Source organism: Anopheles nili, chromosome 2, assembly GCF_943737925.1.
Source record: "Anopheles nili chromosome 2, idAnoNiliSN_F5_01, whole genome shotgun sequence".
NCBI lineage: Eukaryota > Metazoa > Arthropoda > Insecta > Diptera > Culicidae > Anopheles > Anopheles nili.
In genome coordinates this window covers 47,227,336-47,253,864 of record NC_071291.1, presented here as the reverse complement: position 1 = coordinate 47,253,864, position 26,529 = coordinate 47,227,336, and the positions used below count along the sequence as shown (strand labels likewise).

General features: G+C 46.0%; 2 protein-coding genes across 2 annotated transcripts in view; one reads left to right on the top strand and one right to left on the bottom strand.

The window, feature by feature from the left end:
• Positions 1-12,430, bottom strand: part of LOC128720767 (ETS-like protein pointed) — an 81,544-nt gene extending 69,114 nt beyond the window's left edge. Inside the window, exons 1-2 of the mRNA XM_053814461.1 lie at positions 11,936-12,430; positions 8,473-8,593 (exon numbers count right to left, since the gene is read on the bottom strand). Coding sequence (XP_053670436.1) covers positions 8,473-8,593; positions 11,936-12,430 — 616 coding nt within the window. The remainder of the gene's footprint in view (positions 1-8,472; positions 8,594-11,935) is intronic.
• Positions 12,431-25,738: 13,308 nt separating this feature from the next.
• LOC128731494 (ATP synthase-coupling factor 6, mitochondrial) lies at positions 25,739-26,496 on the top strand. Its single transcript, XM_053824618.1, has 3 exons — positions 25,739-25,814; positions 25,990-26,147; positions 26,256-26,496. The coding sequence occupies exons 2-3, from the start codon at positions 25,990-25,992 to the stop codon at positions 26,419-26,421; spliced, it is 324 nt and encodes a 107-aa protein (XP_053680593.1). The 5' UTR covers positions 25,739-25,814; the 3' UTR covers positions 26,422-26,496.
• The last annotated feature ends 33 nt before the right edge of the window (positions 26,497-26,529 follow it).

Genomic DNA, 26,529 nt, shown 5'->3' with positions numbered 1-26,529 from the left:
AGCCTATTTTTTGTCTACTATCGATTCACAATCAACGCTTCGGCTGTCAACCGTCAGAGTAATCAACAGAAATAAAGAGGACCAGCCAAAAAAAGCCAACCCATTGGCAACAACGCACACGAAAAGAGACTGGCACGGAAGACTCATTAAACTTTATGCTAATTTCGAAGGTTCCCTCCCTACGATCGCTCGCTCCCTTAGCAGAAATGGTGGAAATGGTTTTTTTTTTTCGACAAACGTATTCAGATGCCGTGGCAAACGGTCCAGTTCTGGGCTTTCACACAGCCGGAGACTGGACTTGCGTCAACGCCACGGTTTACTCGAGGAAAGCGCGCAGAAGAACACGAGCTTCACAAATGAACTATTTAAACCGAATCGACAGGTTTTCGCCACAGGTGGTGACGCCACCGAAGATTCCAAATATTGTGGCTCCGAAAGCACGCACCATCCAAAACGGCTGATCGCCGTTTTCTTCGTTACGTGCTGTCGATTTCATTCATAAAGTTTAGCCACTGCAGCGATCCGAGAAAAGGGGAACTTTGGGCTTGATAGGGCTGCTTTGGTTAACGATTGGATAACAGGACTGCGCCACAGTCCACACGGGGTGTAGGACCGGAGAGCTTTACCTGTGAGCTAAAGCCACCCCTCCATTCATGATGGGTTGCGCGGACGGTTGTACGTCGGGCTAATAATAAGCATATAATTTATTCTAATCAATGGTGAACTGGTACAGCAAGAAACGTGCATTGCGGTGGCGAGTAGGTGCTGGGTATGGAAAATAAAAACACTGATGAGTGAAACTAACAACGTCTGAAAACGGGTTGGAGCAACACCCGGGAACGCGGGACACCGGGGTTGCTCTTGATTAAAAATTCACTTTGCGCATGGAAACCAATACGACAACGATGACGATAACCTGTGTGGGGGCATAAATCCACCTAGGAGACGGCACGGTGGCTTCGTGAGCCTTTTGGGCTAGTCAGTTTTTTTTACTACAAGCCGCAAAAACGCCACACCAGGCGTTCCCTTTTGTCTGTGAATCTAAGCATTGATTTTGTGCTTGACATTACGAACAGACCTGCTCAATAAAGCTGCACTGTGCATGTATGTGAACCGGTCGAATTATCATAAACACAAACAGTTTATCAACCGTTTATCTTTGTCAATTTTATACGGCTCGTTTTTCAACGCTAGAGATGAATCTTCTCATAAACACTTTTAAAGAAATAAGCTCAACCACACCAGTTACTAAGAGCACACCTATGGCAACATGAATGAATGAATGAAGTAAAACCGAACGATATCGAGAATGGGAAAGAGACAAAAAGAGAGAACGGATAGCTGGAAGATGTATCATAAATTTTGTGACTCTATTTACATATCTCTTCCGACCATCGCCAAGCTCGATGGCAACGGTATTGGTGGGTCCTACGGTTTGTGAAGGGTTTACGACCGGACGACACAACACCCGCCCTTCGTTGGACCTCCACCGTGCTCTGGCCTGAAACCACATCATTCTGGATGGCCAGCTACACCCGGTACCCGGTGCCTCATCGAGCAGTGCGCCATCGGCAGTAACCGTGGGTCCGGTAGCTGTTACAGCAGCCAAAGCTACAAAACGGCATGGAAGCTTCCTCCATGTATATGCATATATTTAGTACGATCGCATGAATCGATGTTTGTGACCATAAAGCCACTAAAGCCTTCATCGTACAATTGCCGCATCGTACACCGCGAGCCGCGCAGTGGGGTTTAAAGCACATTCTGCGTAAAAGTGGCTCATTGGAAGAGCGAGAGAGAGAGAGAGAGAGAGAGAGAGGAGGGGGGTGAAAACACTCCATTCATTCATACGCTAACTCATTCATTCATCTGATTTCTCGTCGCGTATGCTTCGCGTCAGCACTTTCCTGCAGCACAGATGAAAGCGACCAACGAGAGAAAGGGTTTTCCTATGCGGGCTCGTTTGGCGTAATTTGCGTATTGGTTGTCTCGTTCCAAACGACTCGACCCAACCGAGAATGATTACCCTTCGTCAAACGACGAACGCTAATAATGCTGGGTAATAGTGGAAAGTACGTGTTTGCCGATAAAACCAGAAATCCAGTAAGTAGTGAGTGGTTCTTTTACAAATTTTGCGTTTGTGGCATAACGCTCGCTACCCCGGCCATTGGTTTGGCGTTCAGGAGCATAATATAGGGGTGGAAGGGGAGAAAATCACACGAATAACGTAAATGATCGGAAAACGATCGGTTATGGGAACCTTCTTTGATCGGAAATTTATAGATTTCATTCCCCAACTTTACTGCTGATTGTGCAACTCGCTTTTTGGTTGCTTTCGTTGATCGACCCCAACCGGTTTGGTGCGAGTGGAAGAGTTTTGTTTTTAACGTTTATTTTTCGTAAATATCACATTAGCATTTCAAGCAAGACTCTACTGCTTGGTCGGAAACAGAAACGAGGGAAAAAGGTAGAGAAAATCTAATTGAGACCCATTCAAGCGTCATGAATATTTAATCGATCTTCTTTTGTTTCGTATGCGAGAACGCGTTCTGTCCCGGTAAGAGTGGCCCGCAAGCAAGCCCAAAGAGAGAAATGGCACGCCACGATTATTGTCCACCTGAATCGGGTCTAAAAAATTAAGAGAAATCCCATTCAAATAGATTGAAATTTTACTCTTGATGAATCAATCCCAACACGATCCCAGGGGCCGCTTTGGCATATTAGTATTAACCGAACGTACCACTTCCAAGACGCTTATCCCACAAATCTGCTCAACAGCAGACAAAGCAGACGCCAGTTTTACGAGTTGTAAAAGCCGTCGCGACGTCTTCCACGTCGGATGTGGCCGCTTTTATTGCCAGTTCCTTGGGACACGTGCAAATCGGAACTTTGATGATCGTGCAAAGCTCCACAGCTCCACTCGTTGGTGATCACCGATTCGTTTCCGGATATTCCAAAAGCGTGTATAAATTCTGCGCTACCGGTCGCCAATGGCCGTAAAATCGAATCGTAGCCATTAAACCGCGCCGCCATCAGGTGCTAAACATGATCCAGCAATGTTCTCCCGCGCATCGTGGGGAGCATAACAATCTAGGCATTTGCCACGGCAAACACCTAAGCCCTTTCTTAACACCGGCCCAACCACTATTGGGTCGTTAATACAAGCCGCGCTTTATTTCGGGCCTTTATACCAAATATCACTGCCGCTGCGTGCAGAACAGCGTATACAGCAAAGTCTGAAGCAAGTCTTAAATCATTTACAAATAAATGATCATTCTCGGACGCGATGTCTCACGTACGGTAAACAAAGACACAGTATTAATCAGATCTGGCAGCTAAAACATGAGCCTCATTGTAGCAGTTATCCTCGCCGCTGGTGGTTCGACGTTCATAAATCAATCAACAAAACCTCCGGCGCATGATTCGATCATCGGCCGATATCGTACATAACATAAACACCATTGGGAGAGCATCACTCAACTTACGGCATCTAGCAAGACTATTGCAGGGCACACTTGTTCAACAACTAAATTTGAAAGCTCTCCCGCTCTCTAGGCTCGATCGTACATCACGTGTTCGCGCGATGCTATCGGTATTGTTTGCTGTTTGCTATTCAAACTCCACTCCATTTCGACCATTCAGGTGAGATGAGAAAAGTTTGATAAATAATAACCACCCCTAACGCGGAGAGCTACCGAATATTAGTCACTCACCATGGACGCCAGCTCATTAGCATCTTGGCTCGTTCATTCGCTCACGATAAGATGCTCCACGAGCGGACGACAAAAATCGGGCCGTTGCCAGCTAATTAGCTACAAATACAAAAGGCCACCACGATTGTGGATGGCGCCGCGCCGAACATTTTCCCAATCCCTAGGAAACGAGTGGCACGGACCGATCCTGCGATACGGACCTAGCGCTGCTACCATCGCGATCGTCTCGCGGCAGACCACCCCTAGGTGATGGTTTCTTTCCACAACAGCTCGGCTGGACCTCTGGCCAGATCGTGCGGTACATCGCGTTCATCATCGCCGAACGCGCAGCAAACGGGGGTAAAATGCAAACATTAACAAGCGCCATGGGAGATATTGATTGATTTAAATAAAAATCTTCTCCTTTTCGCTGCCAACCGTCGCATCGCCCGATCGATGCTTCAATGCTTAACCACATCGTGCTCCAAGGTGCACGCATTTAGCCAACGGCAACGAAACGTGCCAACACGAAATGTGGAGAGTGGGATTGAAGCGAATGAACAATTAGTTGTGACCACGGAGGACGTACTTCCAACCGGCCAGTGGGACCAGTGAGATCAGGCTTGCGAGATAACGCAAATGATGTCGATCGTTCATCGAGCTGTCCACAAATCCTATGTGCTCTCGATGATGCGAGTCCGAAGGTTAATTGATATTTCCTCCGTTTGCCCCTTGCGAATGATCGTAGCTGATCGCCGGGCATCTGATATCAGGGGCAACCAAGGAAGAAAAAAGGGACGAAAACGCCGTATTTACGACGACTTTGCAGTGCCAAATCATCCTGATAGTCTCTAATGATCGTTTCAGCTGACAGCTTCCATATCGGGAGCACCGATCAACTGTGTTGTCTAACAGCAGTCCGTCGGTGTTTAAAGGCTAGCGGTGCTAGTGTACGGTGAATTGTAATACTACAATAGTTTTGATCAGTCGATGCCAGACGTGTGCCAGAATCGTTCGAATAACGCGACATGATTGAGCAATCAACCGTTCCGCGCGTTCATGCATCTTCAAGTGTCCATTTTCCTATCCATCCCTTGTGATTAGTGCCTACCCATTTCTAATCTGGAACTGATTTCATCGTTGCATTTTTTTAGAATAAAAAACGCGCCTTTCGCTTTTTTGCGCCGCCCCAAGCAGACACAGCGGATAATAAACTTATTAAATCCATTATCACGCGGTTTACCTCGTGTTCTGTGGGCGATTGTGTGCGCTTGCCTTCACATCCCGATATCGAGCATTGGCGGTGGAAGCACAAAAAATGTCTCACTCAACCTCAACAGCAAACAAATGCACCGTAAACAAAGAATGAAGCCGGCCGTTGCTGCCAATCCAATACGCCATGCAGACGAAAACGAACGAACGTACGTACGAAAAAACAACAACACATGAAACAAGATGCTGCACAAAAACCAAGAGAGCAATTAGATTAACCGCAATTAATCTGCCCACCGTCGGAACGCGGACGGGAGGCTGCGTAATATTGCGAGCAGCAGCAGCAGCAGCAACAGCCACAGCAACAGCAGAAGCTAAGGAAAACCAGCATAAAGCGGATCAGCAAGCGCTGGGAGAGAGCAGCGAGCGATAACAAAGCTTGAATGAGCCTCCGAGCGAACGAGCGATGGGAAGGAAGCGTCTCAAGATAGCGCACGATAAAGAACAAGATGAAGCTCGAAAGGCGAATAAAAAATACGCTACGCATGACATTGCCAGATAGGCAAGCGAATCACCGCTTGAAGCGATTCAGCGAAGGTTAAGGCCCATTGAGAACGAGAAGTGACCCGCTCCGGGAGGCCGGTGATAAACCTCGAGTAAGTTATCTCACACTGGCGGCGGCAAGATGTTGAAGATGCTGATGGATCGAGAGATTTTTCCCTTTTGTGCCGCCGTAAAGCTTCCCGAGACCCGGTTCGCCACTTCCAATGAATGAATGGCGCTCGTAGGGCTTGCATCGCGCGCGCGTAGGGCTGTGTCGGCGGCGCGCCTCGGTAGCACCAACTGTTGCGGTTGACTGCAGCGCCCGCCGTTGCAACAGGCGGGTCTGATGCTGTGGCCGATCTTTCCATTCATAAACATCAATCAACCGTGGCCACTACCACTTGCCCGTGGAGAGGGCTTCGAAGCGGAGGACGCCGAGGGTGTTATGGTAATGGCATGGGGCTACACGATAAGAGCAGCGCGACGGTCGGCTGACGGAGGAGATAACGAGTCAGGATTGGATTAAGCGTGGAGAGGAAATGACGTTTCAACGTGACGTTCCCCGGGCTGGTCCATGCTAATGCACACAGCATAATACGCCTCGTGCGATGACAGCAAATGACGAAAACTTGCATAGATTCGTGGCGTTTGTAGTGTGTTGGCGTTCAGCGAGTTTGCGATACGTCGATGACTGATTGTGTGCCGAGTGTACGTAAACATCTTTGTTAAATAAACTTTGCGTTCTGAGAAAACGCCCCCATAACGTTCGACAACGTCACGCTAAAATATGTCGTTCATTTGGTTGTCTAACAATAATTATTGGCAATCCTTTAGATATCGGACGTAGAGTGGAGTTAACAGCCCAGACTAATCAGACTACATCAACCAGTTATTTTCTAACCTTCAAATAGTTCATAAGTCCAAATACAGTTCCATGTTTAGTGACATGAATCCACCGAATCGAGTAAAATTATAGGCCGTTGATCAAATGACACGAAAAAATGAAGTATTTCTTCTAAGCAATAGAGAAAACGAATGGTAAATTGCAGTTGGTTGCATTTGTTCTGAACAGCAACCGACAAAAGCATTTCTTATCCAAATAATTGCTGGCGCATAATCAATTCATGCGAATCTTCTCACGACCCATGTAAGCGTTTTTACTATTTCGTTTTCGCATGTGAAGATCTCCGTATTACGAGAACGAAATAGAAGAGATAAAACCCTAAACATTGGCAGTTGAACGATTCACTTCAGAAACGCTTCAGCACAAACGCTTCACAGCGCCATCTATGAGTCATGTTTTGAAACACACGTGACTTTCCCCACCAGATGGCACTAAATTGTCTTGTTTCATTGGCCCGCTCAATTAGACCAGTTTCAAAGAGCAGCACCGTAACCGAGACTCAGCCGCCAGGACACTAAGCCTAGTTTTCTTGCTTCACAAATTAAGCTGCTTTTACTCCCAACAGTAGCGCAATGTTTCATCATCAGTTGCAATAGAGCTTGATTGGCTAGATAACCAAGGTGAACCCATTCTTACCTAGTCATCATCTGCGTAAGTGCTATCTTTATAGCAGTTCAATCAAATTTGTCTTCCTAATTGGAACTAGTAAAAACCCACATATCTTGGCCGCTGCTGAAGAACGATTTCCGTAACCTAATCCTTTCTCCCGGTCGTGCTAAGCTGCCGCTGCTCCCAGCCACCATACACGGTGTGTCGGTCATTGTTGGGCGTAATCTACACAGGTTTTACGGTTTTATGGTACCCTGCGATCGGGCCAATGCTGGCTGCCTTTGCATCCGTGTAACGTATCGGTGTGCGCGGCATTGAAGAGTATCGTACAGGTTCAATCTAATCAATCGGTTTCCGATCCAACGTTCATTGTGAAGCCACGGGCCCCAAAAAGTTTACAAGTCCACGCACGGCCAATGTGTACAATCAGTTAGGCGCTGAAAGCTGAAGTGAAAATGTTTGCCAAGTTAATCCTGGTGGCCGTGCTGGTGCAGCTCGCCTGCGCCCAGCAGCAGTACGATGTGCTCGTAGAGTTCGGAACCAACTTTAGCACGCTGGCGCTCGACACGCAGGAAGAGATTACCGAGCTGTACTACTTCAACGGTGACATGGTCCGCGAGTTCAACAGAGAGCTGCTGCTAGAGCTGGGCCGCATGGTTCCGGCCATGCGCCAGGCCGATGCGGAGTTCGTTGCGGAGATCGATGCCGCCGACGGAATCGACGATGAGTGCCGCGAGTACGTGCAGGAGCTACGCGAGCTGTTCCTGCTGTTCCAGAACTGGGACATCCAGGACTGCGCGTACTACGCCTACGAGGACCTGCAGGAGGACAGTGTCAACCGTTTCCTTCCGTACGCCATCACTTTCCTGTCGGAAAACGTTCGCTCCATTTCGCAAGTGATCCAGTCGTTCGGTCGCCGTAACGCCATACAGGATTTCGACGGACTCGTGGCCGAGCTGGATGGCGAATGGGAGTACTACCAGACGCTGGCTGTCTCGTTCGGGGACTTCCTGTTCGATGAGATTCTCGCCCATGCGCCCGTTGCCGATCGCGTGTACCTGGAGCTGTTCGATTGTCGCACATCGGCACTGGACTTGCAACAGGCCGACCACGACTACATTCTAAGCTACTTGGACGATAACTGCGAATAATAAAGTAAATCATCCATTTCCCTCCCGAGCTCGACTCGCTAGCCTCGTTGGGTTGTGCGTCGCCGTGCTAGATGATGCACATCTGTGAGATCACTTCCCTTTTGGTGGATCCAAAAATTACGCGCAATTTAGGCCGCCATGCGCTCAATTGGCCGTTATGCTCGAGCAGAGAAACCACACACCAGCCGCACGCACGGTCGCGGACTGGTACGAATCATATTTTGCATGCTGCACGCTGCAGCACTACTCGCCCACTCCCGCGCCCTGATCTCACATGTCTATTCAATTGAAGCCAATAATGTGCGTTTTGCTGCAGTGGCTGGAGCCGAACGTGTCGAAAATGTGCACAAGCACTACTTACCTAGTGATGCTTCGGGATCAGACAGATCCGACAGGCTGGGCACCTTCTGTATGTTTCGGATCGGTCCGTCGTCCAGCGGTTCCTGCTTGAGTTGTATTGGATCCGAATCACCATCGCATCCCTGCGAGAAAAAAAAAGAACCGAGAGCAGACACACGAAAAGGTTAATAAGAGACGCCCATCGATTCGATCACCTTGCTCGGTCGGGGTGTGGTTTTCTTTGTGAAGCGTCGCCTTTTTTTTTGGCACTCCGATGCTTTTTTCGCTGGTCGATGGTTCGGCTTCGGTTTCGTGAGCTTCCGGTGGTTTCGGCACTGTCGCCACCGCAAGTTTAGCTTAAATTACCTTTCGTCCCCAACAACGATCGATCATCGTTTTTCATCGGAGGATCGCGATGCCAGAGCTTACTTTCTCAGAAAGCAAGAAGCGACTTGACACAGCCCCAAGAGCCATTGCAGTCGCCATTCTTGTTCACATGTAATTAGGATCGTTTATGATCACCAAATGATCTCCTTCGTTTTCATCACTTGTTATAGCTCGTATAGTTTGCCGTATAGATCTCTCCAAGTCCGTGTAAGTCGGGCGTACGGTGCCACCCTCAATGTGCGCTCATGCGCGACCGGAAACGGCCGCGTCTGGTCCCGTGAAAATCAACCGCAGCTCGGAAAAACCGTACGCTCGCTGCGATACGGGTCGGCTCGTAAATATGTTAACACGAGCACGATTCAAGGGTCGCGAGTCCTTGGGTGCCTAGGGTCGCATTTCTCTTCGCCGGAAGCAAATCGACCGATTTGATGCATCTAAACGAGCCAACCGAACACACCTAACGAGTCGGAGCATCTGCATTATCTTTATGGCTGTCGTTTTTATTTCGAGTGAGATTATATGACATTGTGTCGGATGAGCATGCTGGTAAACTAAAACTTGGCGTTTCCATCAGCAGGGGCTGAAGTTCAACCAAGCGTTGGGTCAACAGAATTAAGTTGTCAACGGGCGGCGTCGCACAGAACTCAATTACACTTGTCTCGCGTCTCTCCCCTACTGGATAGTTAAATGGTCTTGGCCGCAATTCCGAGGCGTCGAGAGATTAGTTAAGCATCGTTTGTTGTGCTCCGCGCCGGTTTATTGATCGGTGTGCGTATGCGTATGAAATGATCAACGCCCCTCTGTGCTGTTGTTCATTTGCAGTCAAATTTTGTCAAACCTTCCGCGTCCACAGCAATCGACAGCGTACCGACAGTTCGAATGCAAGCACAAGTTCACAGCGCCACCGGACACCGGCCATTCATTGAACAGATCCGGGAAAACCGGTACCCGCGCCACGTGGCAGCGTCGTGGCCTCGGGGGAGTTTACGCCACAGTACAACCGCAATAAACCTCCACGCGGCACATAACACGAAGAACCGAATTCTCCACCGTGCTCGTTTCGGGCCCTTCCACGCTCAGTTTGAGGGCACAACAGCCGATTTCATTCATAACACGACGAGCAACGTAAAACGAGCGTGGAACGGGAAAGTACGCGCGTGGTCGTCGGCTAAGCAGCAGTTCGAGTCACGTTTAGACAGCCGCTCTCGTTTGCTGCCTCCTCCAGTTTGCTCTACTGGTGCTTTGCTCGACGCATCGCTAGTCTCGTACGATGAACCATAAACAAAGTATGTAAACACACACGCGTCAAGTCGATCGCGAGCCAAGCATCCCACACGGCGTTCCACGCGCAAAGCTGTTCGCCTCCACGAGCCAGCGAAGGAGGTGGGGGATCGTGAGGCGTTAAAGGATCGACAGCTGGATAATACCAAAGAGCACCCACCACCATCGATGGGACACGCCTTGTTTCCACCACGGCCACTACGGCCTACTGAAAAGCGCACAGTTGCCAAGGTACGCGATCACTACCGATCCGGCCACAAGCACGAATATCGTTGCAACTTGCACTTGCACGGAATGGAAACGGTGCGTGCGTTTTTAGGATGCAGCTCACACGCCACACGATCTGTTCCCGGCCAACTGGCAGCACTAGAGCTACTACCAAGCAACACCGAGCTCATCCTGGGCGCTGCGGACACCAAGGACACGCAGCACGCAATCGCCTGCAGCTGGCGCAAACTCCTCGCAAACTACGACTGTATTCCCAGTGGACGGATGGCGATGGTGCGCTTCTTTCGGGTGTAGGTGACAAAGACGACAAAAAAGTGCCACTGTTAGCGCGGCAAACAGACAACAAAACACACAAAAATCGAACCAACGGCCGCGAAAAGGGTTACATCCGGCCCGGTTGGCATCGGTTGGCGGTCATAAATTTGCTGCAGTATTTTGACAGCATTCGGCTACGGAAAGACAAACCTGCCCGCCGCTTAATCGCGGCATCTCATTTGTTTTCCGATTTCACCAGCACTTCCTTCGGGAATCCAATCACCTGCCGTTCCAGATAGCCCCCAGTCGGTGGGGTAGGCCAGCCGGGTTCACAGTAACCTACAAACATTGTCGACACACCCATTGATCATGGCCAGCGGCAAACGAACGGACGCCCGACAGCCCGTTCACGCGAGCTGTTGTAAATAATTATCTCAAATAGCACAACAGATTAACTCTTGCCTGTACTACGCGTTTGCAGGGTGCAAAAAAAGAAGTGGACTGGACGAGCAAAAAACCAAAGCATATTTCGCTTTCAGCGAACGTGTCACCGCGGCACGCACGGCAAAAATATGATGCCGTGTGTCATAACGAGGCGTTAAATATGTGATTATAATTCTTCAAGCCATCCTACACCCATCTGCATCTTCACGCCGGGGCATGATCGTGACGTGCGATCGTTGCTTCGGATCGCGTTGACATCATCTATCGTTATGGCGCGCGCATTGCAAGCCCCAACCGATGGACATCGATAAAACGACCCCACACCATCCGACCGGGGACCGGGCGTGTAATCGGTATGAATCAATCGCCAAATGGGCGCAAGTAGTGCATTGTTGGGCAAACAAACTTTATGTGTTTACGACCCGATCGTTTTCGCGCATTCGCAGAACGTTACCGGTCCCTATCGGAGCCTCGTTATCACTGGCACGATAGGCTGACGAGAGACGCTGCTTGCTGGTATCAATAAAGCGCCCTCAGAGGGCCCTCATGGCGTCATGCCGTCACAGGCCCAAAAGCGAACACAAACGCGCACATTGCCCAAGCCGGGCACCTCAAGAACGATGAATATTTCATCAAGCGTCCGCACGAGGCGAATGCGTTCGATTTCCGCCGCAGAACGCTGCATTCATTCGAACGAACGTTCCGTTGGAATTTTGAAATACTCTCTTTCCTGCGGTGCGATCCGATCGCAGACACTTTATTCCTAGCCAGCGCTACTAGCTACTTGCTCCTGCCGGTGGTTAGTATTCGCCGCACGTGCAGTAGGAGCGCGCTGGCTTTGGGAAATATCAGGCACACCTCAGGATGGTGCTTCTTCCGGTCAAACTTACCTGAACGAACGTCGGTAGGAAGCTGACGGATTTCTTCATTTTCTTCGGTCTCGCCAAGACACCTCCACCGGACGATGAGAGCGTCGAGCCTGAGCTGAGCGTCGAGCTACCGATCGGGACAAGCGCCATCCGGGATTGGTGCTGGTTTTGTTGGGCCATCTGAAGGCTGGTCGCGTGGTGCATGCCCGCGTGATGATGGGCCGTTCCACCGACGCTGGTTGCTGGTCCCGTGGTGCTGCCCGTGTTCATCAGCTGCATTTTACCGGTCAGTAAAGAGGCGGCACGCGAAAGGTCGTAGGCCGTTTCGATGCGCCGGCTAGCACTGCTGGGCGTGCGAGGCAGTTGCTGGCCTGTCTGATGTTGAAGCTGGCTATCGCTGGGTGGAGGATAAAAGTTGACACCAATCGATGATGCCGTCGGTGTCGGTGCCTCGTAGAAGGGGGTCTCTTGCAGCGAGTAGTCCGCCAATGCTTCGTACGCCAGGTCCGTTTCCATTGCTTGGATGTACCTACGAAACACGGGGTAGAAAAGAATGGAAAAGGAAAGCGAAATCAAACCACTGTTGTGAATGAAACGTCGGACAAAACCTGGATCGTGCTATACATCAATGAAATCGGACCCAACCAACGCTGGACGCTTGCTGTGGCCTCTGCTATGACTGACTGTCGAGAAAATGATGCTAATTAGCGGACGCTACGTCTCTCGCTTCTCTGCGATGCTGCGACGAAAGAATCTCTGACGACAAGTAGCCCGAAAAATGAAGCTTTTTTCAACAGACTATAGCTACAAAAAGTGTATAGCGCAACACCCTAAAGCTGAAGCTGAGGCACTATCATTACATGCGCACGCAAGATCATTCCATCTTGGAACAGCCGTAGTACGTCCTGATCGCTTTTAGTCTAAAGTCTCTTCGTGTCTACGGTTTGGTTTACAGGATCCCCAACAGGTATTCCAGTCACTTAACCCAATCGGCTACCCCATAGGGTTTTGTTTCAGCGGCACAACTTAGCGAAGCAATAAAAACGAGTTTAATGAGTTGCCGGTGTGCCTTTAGATTCCCGATGGCATGAGAGCATGTTGGCCTGCTGACATGCATAACCATTTTTATGTATTGGTATTGTGTTGTGCTTTTCTTGGGCAATGATTAGTTTGAAAACTGCTTTCATTCGGATATACCTTTCCAAATCAAAATTCAGATTCGAGAGAGCTCCATTCATCTGAATAACCGTGTTTTCAGAGACAATTCCTTCACACAATATAACGAAAGGTTTTTAAGTTTTCGACTTCGAAATATTTTATTTTATTGAATTGTCCTATTTTTTGTACTTCATGTGACTATTATTCTATCTCTTACAGTTCTATAATAATATCAATAATATGAAAAAAAAAACAGCTTTACTATGATGAAACCAATTTCAAAAAAATTTTATACTGTAACCAATATCTGTATACTGTATAGTAAAATGTATACTGTTTCGAGAAATATGCTGACGGTTTTCAGAATCTATCTCAAACAACCGTTATTCAATAAAGACGACAACTAAAAAATGACACCGCCATTTCAACCAGACATCTAACTGCAAACAGGACCCAGAACAAACATCATCGGTACTTGCGGAAATCTGGCGCCATAATTAACCAAACAAGTCTTGTCTCGATTTGGTTACCTGTATACCTGACTGACTACAAACCTTAAGCCGTAGAAATATGTAAGCATAAGTCGAAAGAGATTTGAATGGCAGACACCATTTACGTTTCTACCATTACATGAAATCGTTCTATGAACCCTATATTTACAGACTGAAGTGATGGGTTACCAGAGCTATTTCATGAAATATTTTTTATACATTGAGCTGAGTTATTGCTAGCCTTGTTTATTTTATTAAAATGGACCTCATAAAATATTTATTTGTGCAGCAACAAACGCGATCTTTCATAGATATATTTAACAACTCTCTTAACATAACACACGGATCTGCTAAAAATCTATTTTGGACAAGCGAAATGAGGAACGAGGCTTTCCTATGCTTGCGTCAAATAAATCACATTTCAACACCATGTCCCCGTACTTTATCGCTTCGTGCAAAAAGGGAATAGCACGGGTGATAATTTGTGAGCGTTACGAATCTGGGATTTCCCCAAATTCTGTTTGCTAAACACAAACAATAACGTCGAACGTCTCAAGACGATTTACAGCAAACTTGAATAGTTGTGAAGTATTTCGATATTAGGTATACGTTTGGCAATATTAATATGTACAAGGTTCTGCTACATTTTCTTCATGCTAAGCTTCAGGCATTTATTAATCATCCCTCACTATATCACATATTAGTAAATATGAGAAGTTTCCATTTTCTCCCTAAAATCCTAGATATCACCTTAACTTAAGCTTTCGAATTTATTTTTGGATTTTTAACGTGGGGTTTATATAGATGCAACAGTTGTGAGAGTCATATTATATTTAAAAAAAAATCTGGTAACATTCCAGCATATAGACATACACTAATACAGTCATTTTCGCTTTGTATTTCACACAACCACAGCATTACCATCGCGATGACGGTGTTTTCGTACGTTAACAACTCTCATGCCAATTCTGCCGTGCTGAAATACGACCGTGAAATGATCCAGATGAGAGTGACAGAGTCGACGTGTCATTCGACTGGCCATATGATTGCCATTTGGGGCCATTTGGGGGGAGAAATGTGTTACGCCAAACGCCGATGAGAAACTCCAATGTGATGTTGTGCAAATAAAATGATAAATTTATTTGAGACACTTTCCAGATGTGCAATTCATGCGGCAGAATACGAGCCGAGAATAACCCGTGAACAGTGGACCAGCTGCAATGCAAACAGGCGCAATCAGCGCACTTTCGATGCCTCTTCGCAGTAGATCTGTGACCACGCGTAATCTGTGCATTCACGTGCCTTAATTCATACACCACAAACGTAAACAAGGATGGGTTTTCTTTGTTGTCCTTCCGTCGAAATAAATATTTTCGGACAAGGATCATTGTCTTGACGCCAAAATGAATGTTATTTTGATATTCCAATTTGATATTCATACAAATTTTGTTCACAAAATTTATAGGCTTGCGTTTTGGTTTTGTTTAAAAACATTTTTTTGTAAAAATAATAACTTAACTCAAACAAATGTTATAGCATGTCGCATTGAGAGAAGCACTTTATTTTTCCACTTTCAGCGACTAGTATCCTCCGAAGACTTCAAATAAGAGAGAAAAAATCGGTCCAACATCTGTTTGCCGCAAATTACGGGGGGAAATGAAACAGAACGAAAGAAAAACAGTAGCCATCGAAGCAAGTCCTTCAAGATCGCATCGACACAACATGCTGCAACACTGATCGTGTAATCAGTTTGGGTCTATGGAATGATGCAAAGGCCATATCGACGGTATGATTCTTACAGTTTTCGGAAATATCACATCCTAACCAAAACCATCCGGCAGCAGGTAGCATGGAACGGCGGGAACCGAACGACTAAGGATGCTATTCGATGCTTTCCATTCCATCATCATTCGTTTCCCACCGTTATCAGCTTCGATGCGCATATGAGAACTATTTGTCCCGGGCGGTGCACCGATCGCTGAGAATGTAAAGAGGCATAAATGCCGGACAGCAGTCTAGACCGAATGCAGTGTTGTGCTTTAGCGAAACAGGACTTCTTGGTGCCTTCTAGGCGCAGTTTGGGTCTGGTAATGACGCCGAAAACATAAGCGAGGCGTGCTTGTACCATTTCGTATTTATTTATACTCCCGCATAACCCATGTTTTCCCTCACGGTGTTTCAACGCGGCCATATCCCTTGTCTTCCATGCTCTCTTGTCAGCATGTGAAATTGTGTACCACAAAGTCGAGCTTTTCACCATCACTAACACACTTACGGCGCAGTACGGCTTCTTACAGAAACGTGTTTCACTCACATAAACAAAACGATCCTTCAGCGATCGTTTCTCGATCGCTTAGGTTTCCTTCATGCAATCGCCTTATGTTGCATGTCTGGTTGTTTCCTTCACGGCATCCTCTGCTCTGGTGAAGGCGCTGCTCCAGACGCAAGTAGTGACAAAACAGAATACATTCAAAGAGGCTCTAGCGGTTGATGTTCATCGGATGATTCAACACAACTACATTACCGCGCCGTTAGACAATATAGTAAGTCCCAGTTTATCCACCTACCAATCTAAACTACACAAAACGAACAAATCAAACTCACACGCTAGTAGCGGGCAGCAAAGTTTTGGGAAGAAGATCAAATCAATCGTTGCTTCTTAGCCCAATCAATCATTCTCTTTTGGTGGGCTTTCTTTCTATCCTGGAAATTTTCAGCGTCCATGAAGGCACATCTAAGCAAGGAAGAAATCGACCATATGTTCAGCTAACAAAACGTCCCAAACGAGCTCTAAAGGTTGATGGAACTGCAGGATCGTGGCAGCCACTTAAACAAAGCATCTTATATAGCTGCGTCCACAGCAGCAACGAAAAACCAGGATAATACTTCGACTTCTTCGTATTGGTCACTTCCACCCAGGATAAATTTACCTATAATTGCTTTAATTATGCTGAGCAGCGTTGCCAACGATTAACGTTGTTACACGTTCAGCAACGATCGCCTAACGTAAATGCACGTAAGCCTGCACGAACGAAGGCTAACATTAGCGGACACAAAAACGCCGTTCTATTCCTCATGCATTAGCATTGCATGTATCGAAAACGAGTACATCTGCATCGATTTTGCTATATGTTGTCCCGTGGTTCAATGGCCTCTATGCTCGAAAAACTTGGTAACAGGATAGCAGCTGTCTGGCACTTTGCAAGTTGATGCTGAATTCTTGGCCAAAGCGAAACATAATCCTTTTTACTCTTCGAACAGCCCCCGTCTGGGCCTTGAGAAATATTGTACGATCTTCACGTGTGCCTAACAAACACAAAAAAGCTACACCTTCCTCGATCCGATAGCTCGTTCCAATCCCGATCCTGGATATATTGTGCTCATACGGGTTGAGCGCTAAAAGATTCGAGGAGGATCAAGATTTCCATCATACCACCATGATGAAATTCGTCGCCGCCAGCTCGTCGTTGATCGATTTTGCTTTTATGTACAGTCTTCTTCTTCATGTGACCTGTAGCGTGGAGTTTCATATTTCACAAAATTCATCCAGATTAACTCGTTCTCTTCCATTCCACACCACGGAAGGATATCTCATAGAGCAGGATTCCAAACGGAAGGCAGAAGAAGACCCAATCACAAAATATTGATCGACGATACTGTGTGCTTCAGTTTCCCATGAATTTGAGTGTCCCTTAAACAGGATAGAACAGGAAGGACTCCCTACAAGTGATGACCACAAACCTTGTTCCAATAAAGCTAGCTTAAAAGAGGATCCAATATCCGAAGCGATTCAACCTCTCTGTCGACGTCGTAGTCGATAGCATCCCAACCCAGCAGCAGCAAAAATAAATTACCGCTCGAAGTAAAGTGGAGTTCGCCACATTTCACAGTGTCGCCCTTTTTCATCTTCAACCCCATTTTCAATGAATATAGAACCGAGTGCTAGAACCAACATACAAACACCAATCCCAACAAGCGGATCATTTAATCTGCATAAATGCATACAAGAGAGGATTGGATCCAGAAATAAACCAACCATTCTCCACGACGAGTACTGCTAGGAGTTTGGCATCACTTGCACCTCTATACACGCATTTATCGTGACGGTACATTTTGCTGCTTTTATTATTCATCAGCTAATTGTGAGTCTAATCGATCCTGAATCAACAACAACTCGATACAATAGTGCATTGTAAGCAGGCATACTATTTTGAAAATTTAAAGGGCTCAGTGTTTTTTTTTTCGGCCAGCAAATGCATTGATCAGGATCTTCTAACAGCATGATGCGGGCAAAACCATACTGCCCTAAAGTGTATCGTCATTGACACTCATGCATTATGAAACATTGTTTCGAGAACTACGCATTTATTTGATCGCTTTAGCCGTTCGTCAAAGCTGTGGTAGAGTACTCTGTCCGTGCTTTAATTCGCGTTTCCATAGAATTTGTCTCCGTACAGAATCCATTTCTGTAACACGTTACGTGAGGCCTTGTTGTTGGCGTCGGTGATTCTCTACCTTTTGGAAGCAGGCAATAGTTCACGTTCCATTTCAGACACGAGGCGCAGCGTCATCGTAGCGTTGAAAGACGCTGTAGGTTTGTTTACTCAGAAAGGAGAAAAAAATAAAGCAGTACCGCCATGGTTTAGCGATGAGAGGTGTCACAAGATTTACGCAACGTCTTCATCTTTTTGTATTGACATGATAATTTTTAGCCTGTTACTAAATTTAACTCGCTATCCTAACGGACGTTTTTAACAAACCAAGATGCCGCCACCTTGCGTCCCAACAGCCCGTTGAGCTTCTCACCGCTTCGCCCATAGAACAACCGTGCAACAATCACGTTGACAAATATTTACGCTTTCAGGGATAATACAGCACGGGGAATGACAATCTTTCACACGTGATTAGTTTTGTAGCTTCGGCCAGATGAATGCTCGGGATGTAACATCACCTCGAATGATTGCTTTGCATCTTTCCGTATGAGGCTCTGCTTATTTATCCATTTCGCATCGATTCTTGATATTGAAGCTGAAAAACGGACGTTTGAACATCAAAGTTACTGCTATGTAAACACAGTATTCACGTATTACACAAACAATAAGAAAGTATTTTACTCATGCTGCCTTTACATTTCATTACTTCAAGAACTAAACAACATTACTAATCCCTAACAACATTGTACATTATCGTTTTGTAAACATCATTTCGATTTTCAATAATTATAAATGTGACTGCTCTGGAAGTTAGTCATCGTCTAAAATATTTTAAACTAAAACCAACACCAAAACGCGTGCGCACGATGCTATTATCACGGCATTCGTAAATTGATTCGCTCGAGCCGTAGCAGATCACGCGCATGTCAACAAGATAAACTTCGCGGTCGTTGATAAACTACCACTCTAAAATTTGTTTTTGTTTCTGCCACAACTCAAAAGCGCAAATTTTAAGCACTCCATCGGCATAGCCATTTTGATTAGCCGCCAGGGTGGGCATTAAAGTGTACGTTTCGTGCATTCCCGTGGCCGAAAATCGTTCATTTATCGGTGTGTATGATAAGAGCGCCGAACGTTGTTTGTGGGCGTTCGACATCCGTCGAAGAAGAATGTAAGGGCCTGGTCAAATGGATGGAAAGACGACGGGTACTGTGGTGGGTTCGCCCTCCAGTGTGTCGAGAAGTTTTACTGTTACGATTACTGTTTTATCTTATCAAACAAGGGGAATTTTCTTTGTGGTGCCAGTATGGCCGCGGCAATCTTGTTCGTCTAGTTGCGGTGCTTGTCCTACTTAAATGTTTGATGTAACCGTTTGTTTCTTCCATATTAGCCACAAAATAGAAACACGACTCTCGAGTATAGCAAAACTGTCGTAGGCGTGATTTGCAGAAGCATTCACGCTTTAACCATTTTTAGCTCTGTGCCTCTGCGTTCGTTTTTGTTTTTGCGTTGCATGCCACTAGGGGAGGCTTATTGTCGGAAGCCTGACTGCAGTATCGTTGACAATTAATCAAAAAACTTTTCACAAATTAAATGCACGCTCCCCAACCGCCCAGCATGTTGCCACTTTGTAGCGGTGAATATAGAACAAACATGTGTGTATGTACAAAAACGCGGCTCGTCTCCTTGAAACTCCACTCATCGTTGCTAAAAACGTACTCGGTGTGCATGCCATCGTGCTGGTACGGCAGAAATAGGCACCCGCGTAAGGAAACATGCAAAAAATGAGCGGAAAGTGTCGAGCAACCTCAAACAGGAACGCGGTTAAGGCAAGAGTTGACACTCTGGTGCGTACAGCGCCACCACGCTTTCGCTTGGTCGCAAAAAGGCCATAAAACTCACTCGTTCATTCACAACGGCTTTGGTGCCATGTGCCGCGATTCCTGATGCAAAAAAAAAACGCTTCCAATGACACAGGAATCAGTACAACATTGATCATTTTAAATACCATTGCCATCTCGGTGCAATGTTTGCAAAATGACGACTGTATTAGAGACAATTTACCGACGAAAAAGAACGTTAAATTTCGTTTACGTTCCGTATTATATGTATTTGAAACTATTTTAGAATAGAATGATTGATCTGTTGAATGTTGCAAATACAAACGCGTTGAATCGCGTTGAAACTTCTGGTTTCAACTTCGTTGAAACATTGCAAACTACTGGTATTGTGCTATGGCCAAACTGTAACCCTAACTTTGGGGGTACAGAGTCAGCTACCCATTTCCATCCAAACCCAGCGGGTGCAATATTGCCAACTTACCCCACCCAGTAGAAGATTTTCTTCGCTGGCTGAAGCGCTAGTATCGGGGAGCTTTTTCCTTCTTGCTGCTTCACCAAGCAAGTTCCTCAGGATGCCTGTTCGCACTGGTCAGACTTGATTTTTTTTGTCACCGCTCGAAAAAACAGCTTTGCGAAATGCTGAAGCTGCATAAAATCATTAATCGGTATACCACACCCGAGCAACAAACTCACTTGCACAATGTACATATGCACATGAATTTATCACACACGTTTAGAATAAACCGCACACGCGCACAAAACGAGGATTTTCTTCAAGCATTATCAGTTGCGCAAAGCGCATCCAAGCTGCTTCTCCACTAAATAAATCCCGGTGCGTTATGAATTTGTTTATACGGTTTCAAAATCTTCACATCACTCACACTACAGTTGAGGGTCTTTAGCCCTATAAATCGCACTCACTGTCAACCGATCAACACATGACAACCGAACGAAACTGTAGCTAAATGAGAAAATATTATTATTGCAAAGGATCGCTTAAGCAATGCGCGATAGCTTTAGAAACACGATTTTTTATCCTCCAGTGCAGGAAGATTAACATTATCAATCTTTTGGGATGAAACAGGCAACCGAAAAATAAAGAAACACGATCGCGCACATTCGCATGTCATGTGAAGGACAACTTTCTCAGCCTACTTGGATAGTACACAAAACATTGACAAGACAGCTGAAATCAACTAAGCGCGAGAATCGCGCTAGTAGCAACAAACTTTGTTATATCTTTTTTTTACGTTAAGCCAACTCTCTCCCACGGAAGCGGCCGGCATCAGAATATGCCAAGAACGCGGCCTGGCTTGGCCACCTTTTCGCTTTTTACGCCCCACACCAAAACAACGTCGAACGTAATGATGCAAAATCACCTACGAACAGCACGCACACACAACACGACGCACACACGCACACAGCCAGATGGGCCTAGCACAGGCCCTAGCGCAACCAGACGGCTCCCCAGCGAAGGAAAGGAGCTCGCTTGTCGCCACCGTCGTTGCGTTCGGGTGAAGATTTTATGAATGAACGGATCGCCCGCGGCCCAAGCGACTCCGTGTGGACGACCAGCCGTTTCTTGGAAGCGAATCGTCGCGCGCGTCGCTCAAATCTCCCCATTCTATTTCTTCTTTATCTGCCTGTTCGCTGTTGGGCCCGTTCCCCCGCAAGACGGCACTCCTCCTGTACGCTCCTTTGCATCACAACCCGTCCCTGGACGTTTCTCATACTCGCTTCTTCCCCTCGGACTTTCCACACCCACGAACTGCCCGATTGCGTTGTTGATCTTCATCACTGTTTTTTTTCCATCCTCTCGCGTCGCCTTGTTTTTGTGGTTCGGTTCTTCCAGTTGGTTTCAACATGCGCTCTGACGCTCACTATCGCTTTTTTTCCCTACACTCCCTTCTTAACTTTGTTTCAATTCGTTTCGTATCGCGTCCTCACAGTAGCACCGAGAGACAACCCAAAGATCCCCCCACTCCCAAGCCCTTGGAAAAGGGATCTTAGCGACCGGGTGGCTGTTCGGCATTGCGTTCTTGATATGCTTTTGCTCGCCCGTCGCCCAGTCTGTTCTTATTCAACTGCTTCCAAGAGCTGCCAGAACGCCGGGCAATGGTTTAGCATCGCATGCGTACGCTACGGCTGACTAGCATATTAATTCGTGGATCTTCGATTGCCTTCCCTCGCTGGCGAGCGTCCGAGTGCCTCTTGACGTTTTGCCTCCAAAGAACCAAAACCCCACTGCACAAACATCGAGGGAAGCTCTTTGCACGCATTTGTCCGATTCGTCAGCACCGCGATCAGAGATAATCGTCGACTTGGGCCTCTACTCACACGGTTTGCTTCAATGAATTCGATTGTCTCTGTGGCCAGCTCGGTGGGGTTACATATACACGCGTACGCGCTGCCAAATGCAGCGATTTTCATTCAACAATCTGCGGCACAGCACGGCTGTTTACACTCGGCAAACACAAGAGCAAAAAAACAACAACTAAACACGCCAGCGCCTTGCACTCGCTGTATTCCAGCAAAACTGCAACTGGTGCTAATATGTTATGCGCCATTCCGGCATAGCAGTACTTTGTCACTAACTAATTGACACACATCAACCTTTGCGGTGGTACCATGGAATGGATTTTCGCCAACGCGTGTTGCAGGAGCTGGCCGATTTCTTATCACTGTCGAGCCCGCTAGAACTGAATCGAGTCCATTGGAGTGATAAGAGCGCTGGAGAGCGTTTTTCCCCCTTTCGAATGTGTGGAGCACACGTTGTCATTTGTATAGCGAACCGATGCATGGGCAACCGTTGGATACCGAAACAATATTCAAAAAAATGGTGACAAACTGATTTTCAATGTTCACTCCGCGTACTGCATGTGCATCGAGCGCTGGTTACCTGCTCCGACTAATCGCGATTGGTTTGCATCGAAAATGAATCAATTGGATTGTAAACGGTCTTGCGGGTATCGATGCTCGCGCGTATTCGAATTGCCACACAGTTTAATCACGCGTACACCTCCGACCTCAGAACTTTCGCTCGCAAGACTCAACAGAAATTTGTCGCTCTTCAGGGAATTGCTACGATCAGCACGAAAGAGAGGGAACGCACGATCGGTCAGAACCGCTGCACGCACACTGCGCTACTAGGAGCGCAATCTAGAAGCAACAGCCCTTCGATCTCTTTCACGAGTTGGGCCGTTGCACACAGCTGGGCGTCAAATGCTATTCCGAAACCGATGTCATATTTAAATGTTGTTGCTTTAGAATTTGATGCGTTGTTGCCTCTATATTAGACAACATGTGGCATTTCGATAGAGCTGCTCTATGTGCAGCTATCACTAAATCAAACAGCAGTGTGTGATCTTGGCGCACTAGTCCCTAGATGTGTGATATAACCGCATGAACACCGAATAAAAAAAAGACTGACAATTTATGCTGATCTTCGTATTATTGGATTTGGTTTTCGCCTCAACTTGGACCTCACAGAACACAGATGATGTAACTAGTTGAAAATGGAAAATGCAAGTGTGCACACCATCTTGGACCATCTCGGTTCAATGGTGTATCCCTGGTCCTGCGTGTTGCCTTGCACAGGAGTGTGCGAACGCAGTTTTGGTTCTAGCCTTTGTAAGCATTTGAAAGAGAAGCAAAGCGATTCGAAGATCTACCTCACATTCACGCTCATTACGGTTGTTTAGCGATCGTAGCCTTCCAAAAAGAGTATCTGGCTGCTAGGCTGATCACAGAACAGTTGGAGGAGCATGAAAAAAAAGGAAGTTCACTCATACATGCTCGTTTCGTACCGATCGCGCTTTGGTGGGTGTGGAACCTGTCGAGTTAGGCAGCAGCGAGCAATCAGGTAAGGACCGAGCGACGCTTTAAACCAGCGGGCGAAAGAGACCTTAAAACGGGTGTGAAAGAGAGATCGCAAGTAGTGGGCATTGAAAAGTTATGAATGAAAACCCACACGACGCAGCGTAGCGGCTGGCGAGACTTATAAATGTGGCAGGGTGTATCAGCGGGAGTACCGGAGGCAATATGGCTCGGTGCGTAAATGATGCGATCGCGCGGCAGTGACTGGGTACATGGCTGCGGATGGTGGTAGCACTCTAGGCGACACAGAATCGCACGAAGTGCAATCAAGGCGATGTGGAAATCGTTACGACTAAAATCAATGTAAACAATGATCAAACAGGTACGCCCCCCCGGGGTGCTAGAAGCGACAAGAGCGAATTTCGCTGTTGAATGATCTGCTAACACATTGGTGTTTACGAGAACAGAGTGGCAAAGCTTATTCGCGCAGTGACTAGCCAACCGTTTATTCTTGCATTTGCATGCACTGGACAAATTAGCATTTTAAAAGTAATAACATCAGGATCGATCACTCGAATCACATGGAGTAGATAATAGGGACTTCACTAGGCTTGTTTAGAGTTTTCTTAACAATACTGGCCTAAAATACTAACAGTCTAATCAAAGGACAAACCGAACGAAACTGTAACAAATTTTATAGGCTATAAATGTCAACATACACAAATTATGTACCATGAATTTAAATATTGCAAAATGAATGAAGCTCTTTAAATAGTGTCCATAGTAATTTGCTGTAGCATATTCGAATTGAGTTAATATTGCTGCCATCAAATTGAGAAAAGTAGCATAGCACAAAATTATACCTACGGGAGTATCAATTACTGCACTTGTCCTGGTAGGACTTTTTCCTGGGAAAATAAGGGTTATGCCTGAAACAGCAACCCAGTGATTGATATTCTACCAACGCATCCCGCGATCAGTCGCGATCTCTTGTATCCGATACAAACGTGTGAGACTGCGTAAGTATTAGTGCATAAACATAAACTCTTCCCATACACATCCCTGGCACATGATGCAGGCTGTCCTGATTCCCACATTATTTTTTTTATTTCACTTGCACGGAGCTTGATGGGGATGTTTGTTGTCGTCCGCTCTTTCGGAATACTTTTAGTTTTCTCTCCCTTCACTTTGGTATACCGTTTATTTTCTTCCGAGTCTTATATACATCGGTTTCTTCCATCACCTCCATTTGTCTCCTTTAAATCTTGCGGGGCTGTATTTATTTTCGTCTTCTCTATTTCTGATCCCGACTTGCATGGAGCCTGTTTGTAAAATTATTTGTGAATGTTCGAGTATAAAATTTAAATGTTTGTAGTATGCTCATTCTCCACTCTAACAGCTGTATTCGATCCAATAATGAGCAGGAACGCTATCGTTTCCTTAAATTTCTTTTATTGGTTGGATTTGTTTTAATCGATTGTTTATTTTCGATTTTTAATGTTTAATGGTATTAGGTTATTGCATCACCTTGAATTGCATTGCTATGTACATGTTGATTGTGATAATAATGATGAAATTTTTAACCAACAATTCTTAACGAAAGATCGGGAATATGTGGCCTATCCTTTTTAAATTATGCATCTCTTGATAATCATGCATAAAATCAAAGTTGTCCTAACGACGAATTTATGCTTGAAGCTCACACATTAATAATCTGTATTAGCTCAGTTTTGAGGAAAGTGACTAACGTTGTAATTTCAACATAGTCCATCACTTTGCTCAAGAACGTTATCCGAGCACCCTGTTGTAATATTATGAGAAAATTGATTTGAATCTTTTCATAAAAGTTGGCAGGAATTGATGAAAGAAATTTAAAGCATAGCCATAGAAAAAAGAACTAAACAGATAAAATGCTGATGTTTAAACATTTTGGTCAGCGATATTTGAAAATTGATTTATCATATAGTACCCATGAGCGACTACTTTTATCTTTGAACTGGTGAAACAGGCCGCATAAATTAACCGATAACCGTGTGACAGCGAATGTCAAACGAATGACGAATGTCAACAGACTTCGCACTGGACGACATTTCGTGATCGGAAAAACTTTAATTCGGTCTCTTTGCGAAATCGGCGTTTTCGTTCACTAAATAAACCCAAGGTAGGTTGCAATGTGATTCCAGTTAAGGATACTAATCCCTAAAAGAAAAGAGGAATAATAAGGTCATCTACTACTGTGCCTACGGATGCTGGAGTAGATTTTTCCGGAGCACTCTTTCAAGTTACATAACGGAGCGGTGATATGATTCTTCATTATTCTTTCATTATTTTTATAGATGTTGACCAATCAGATCCTTTCTGCTGCCCGTGTTATGGGACTGCAAGCTCGCCGTAACTATGGTGTGTCCGCAGTGTTGCTGTCGAAGGCGAGTGATCCCATCCAGCAACTGTTTGTGACAAAACTGCGAGAGTACGCTCAGAAGAGCCAGGGCGCGTAAGTAGACACATGGCGAAACAACACTTTGTGTTTTGATTGCTCAATAATCCTTTCTTTAAGAGGACCCTCGGTGCTTTACTCAATGTTGTGTTTAAATTGTTTTAGCGGTGGCAAACTGGTGGATTCTACTCCGGAAATCGAAAAGGAACTGAAACAAGAGATGGAGAAACTGGCAAAGCAGTATGGCGGTGCCCAGGGTGAGGACATGACCGCCTTCCCTACGTTCAAATTCGAAGAACCTAAAATCGAAGCGATTAATTCGGCTGCTTAAATCACACCTCGTCGTCGATAAGCAGGTCTCTAACAATAGGAACTAAAACTACTGCTGTTCAAACAGATGTAAAAACCAAGATGTAACCAAGTCGTTTATCTGTTTATT